This window comes from Coenobita brevimanus, chromosome 84 (genome assembly GCF_032717465.1).
Source record: "Coenobita brevimanus isolate Jiangsu-jjx chromosome 84, ASM3271746v2, whole genome shotgun sequence".
Lineage (NCBI taxonomy): Eukaryota > Metazoa > Arthropoda > Malacostraca > Decapoda > Coenobitidae > Coenobita > Coenobita brevimanus.
Window position 1 is genome coordinate 41193586 of NC_137037.1, and position 3232 is coordinate 41196817.

General features: G+C 43.4%; 1 protein-coding gene across 1 annotated transcript; it reads right to left on the reverse strand.

Moving 5' to 3' along the window:
* Positions 1-488: 488 nt before the first annotated feature.
* On the reverse strand, positions 489-2246 carry LOC145410145 (uncharacterized). Its single transcript, XM_080280342.1, has 2 exons — positions 2136-2246; positions 489-806 (listed from the first exon to the last, which is right to left on the reverse strand). The coding sequence occupies exons 1-2, from the start codon at positions 2244-2246 to the stop codon at positions 489-491; spliced, it is 429 nt and encodes a 142-aa protein (XP_080136468.1).
* Between the last annotated feature and the right edge of the window lie 986 nt (positions 2247-3232).

Below are 3232 nucleotides of genomic sequence, written 5' to 3' on the forward strand. Positions count from 1 at the left end.
TGATGGAGAATTGTGAATGAGGGACCTTATCCTCCCATGTAAGTCCAAAGATGCACTGTAAGCATCGAATATGAAATAACTCAGGCTGTTTGATGTGTTGCTGGTAGGTAGTCCAGGATTCAGCACCGCGTAAGAGAGTGGAGAGACATACTGTACAGTTGTTATATGATACCTTCGTCTCGATTCTCAAGTTGGTGTTTTCAAAGTCTCTGGATCTGTAACGTCCAAAAGAGACTGGGCCGTAGTTGATTTTGACATTTATTCGGAGCCCCATTACATAGTATGGTATATGTTGGAGACGATGCTGTGACTCGGTCGTTGGACTTCAGGGGTATGTGCAAGGACAGCACAGTCATCAGCATATTGTAGCTCAAGGGAATGAGCCATTTCAGTCTTTGAGTGTGCTTGAAGACGTCTGATATTAAATGACCCACCGTTTAGATGGAAGTTAATTTCTATTCCGTCATCAGGATTCATTTGATAGTGACTTAAAAAGGTGACTGAAGTGAGATGTAAATGGCAGGAGCCAGGACACATCCTTGCTTTACGTCCATGTTGAAGGGTTTAGATTTGCTTTCAGCTATGGACACACGAGCATTTATGTTGTCATGAAGGCTCTGCAGAATGGTGAGATATGTGTATGAAGCTCCAGATTTTGATAGAGCATACAATAAAAATTCTCTGTTGACAGTGTGAATTGCTTTTGCAAGGTCAGTGAATGCAGTATTTAAGTCACAGTTCTGCCCATGGCATTTCTCTTGTGTCTGTCGGGCAATGAAGATCATATCACTTGTGCTTCGTTCCATCTGAAATGCTCATTGAGAGTCAGCAAGTCTTGACTCAGATGTTTTTGTCAATCTTGATAACTTCTGTTAGTTAGTACTTTGTCTGCATTCACAAGGAGGGAGATACCTCTGATGTCACAATTTGAGCAGTCCCCTTTCTTGTAGATGGTTACAATATCAGAAGTAAGCCATTTAGACAGAATTTGTTTTTGATTCCAGATAGTCGGGATGAGATAATATTTCACCAAGCAACTAGCCACCCTCTTTAAAAAGTTCAGATGGTATGCCATATTCGGAACCAGGACTCTTATTTTTCAGAGATCAGATGGCCTGAACAGTTTCTGAAAGTGTAGGTTGGACATCGAAATCTGCCACCTGAGGAGCACTTGGAATGTTATCAAGGGTATTGTGCTCTACTTGGTTTCTTTGGTTCATTAAGGTATTAAAGTGTTGTGCGCATCTTTCTAGGATTGCTTGCTTGTCTTTCAGGAGCTCCCCTTCGGCTGATCAAACAGGGACTATGTTGTGTCTGGTTGGTCCATAGATGTTTTTTTTTGGACTTGTAGAACACATGTTGGTCATTAATATCAGTCAGTCTTTGCAGCTTTCTTCCTTGCTCAGTTCACCATTTGTTCTCTTTGTCATGCAGTTTTCTCTGGGCTTCACTTTTGAGAAGCTGGAATTCAGTTTTTAGGGTTAGGAAGCTAGGATTAGCCAACCAGTTGTTATGTGCTCAATTCTTCATTGCAAGAAGGTCATGTATGCCCTCAGACATTTTCGTCAAACCAACTTTATGGAGGCGACTGGAAATAAAGCCTAGTGTTTCTTCTCCAGTGCTTTGAAGCAGTGTCTTAATGGTCAGTGACTCTGCATGAAGGTTTATTGCATTGTTGTTTGGGTCAAGTGGTGGATACCGAGAGAGCTTGTTTGTAATAGTGGTACAGATGTTATAAGTTGCCTCATCCTTTAAAATACTTCAGTTTAGTTTCTTGGAGGATGGTCTACAGCACATTTGTGGGTGCATGACTGGTTGCAGTTTGGTGAGTATAAGATTATGTTCTGTTCAGCACTCAGCACCTCTCACAGTTAGGGTTATAATAACTTCTCTTTGGTCTCACCGCCTGACAATGACATATTCAGTTAGGTCCCATCGTCTAGAATTTAGATTGTGGGTGCATCCATGTCGTTGTAGTCTTGTGTTATTCTTAATCTGAAAATTGATGTTGGTGATGATGGACTCTGATGGACTGTGTTCCGAACATAAGGAAAGCAGTTTAAGGCCATTGTTGTTAATGTTACTAACACCGTAGGAGCCTATGATGCCTTGCCAGAGGTGGTTATCATTCTTACTCTGGTATTAAAATCTCCAAGCAAGATAAGTTTACCATTTTGTTTTCGGCAAATGGTAGCATCCAGAGAGTCATAAAAGGAATCTTCGATGGTGTCCTCAGAGTCAAGCATTAGGGCATAGACACTGACGAGTGTTCCATGTTGGCCTCCAGCGAGTGGTATGTGCCAGGATGTCAGCCTTCATGATATACCCAGAGGTGGCTCTTGGATCTTCTATAGTAGGTTGCTTCGGACTGCAAAGACAGTACCATGGTTTCTTCTTACATTGCATGGGTATCCCCTCCAGAAATAGGTATACCATTCTCCTGTTTCTGTTAAGTTGCCTTCTTCTGAGAGGTGACTCTTGGACAAGGCAACAATGTCAGTTTTATATCTTTTCAGTTCATGGACAATAAGGGCAGTCCTAGGGCATGGTCATGTGTCTTGGACAGTATCAGGCAAGGTTCATATACTCCAGGTAGCAAGAGTTAGAGGGATTTTTAAAGTGTTTCAGTTGCAGTGTGTGATACCTTGACAGACACGGTTATCTACCTAGGTGGTGTGGAACAGAAAATCTTTAGGTTACCTTTTCTAAACCTCTCCCCATCATAAGGCATGACCTGCTCCTGTGCCATCATGTCAGCGACCACTGATCTAGTGCCGCCTATGTGCAGGATTCAAACTAGCGACTTCCAGCCACATCCGTGACCTGTTACTGTCATCATATCCTGTCGCCATAGGTGTTTGGATTTTGGTGAAGGATGAAATGGGAGGTGAATATAGCAGTGGGCTTGTGCAGTGACTGGATTTGGAGTGATGGTGAGGGTGTGCAGTCCTTACCACCACATGCCTTGGCCCTTCTCAGCCTGTGATGGTGGCATGAAGATTCATGACAACCATTTACAGATCAGCATTGCAGGAATCTGCCGGGAGCTCTGTCGAGCACCACCTTCCATGGAACTCCACTTACGAATTTTTCGTGCAGGATTTACTCCATAGCCTTATCCCATTCAAGGGTTGTCCACAAGGCAGTGGGTCCGGGAACACTTACTCTGACTCCTCGCTGACAGCCCCTCCAGCATGGGTAACCCAGTCCTCTTCTTGAGGTGGGGGGAATC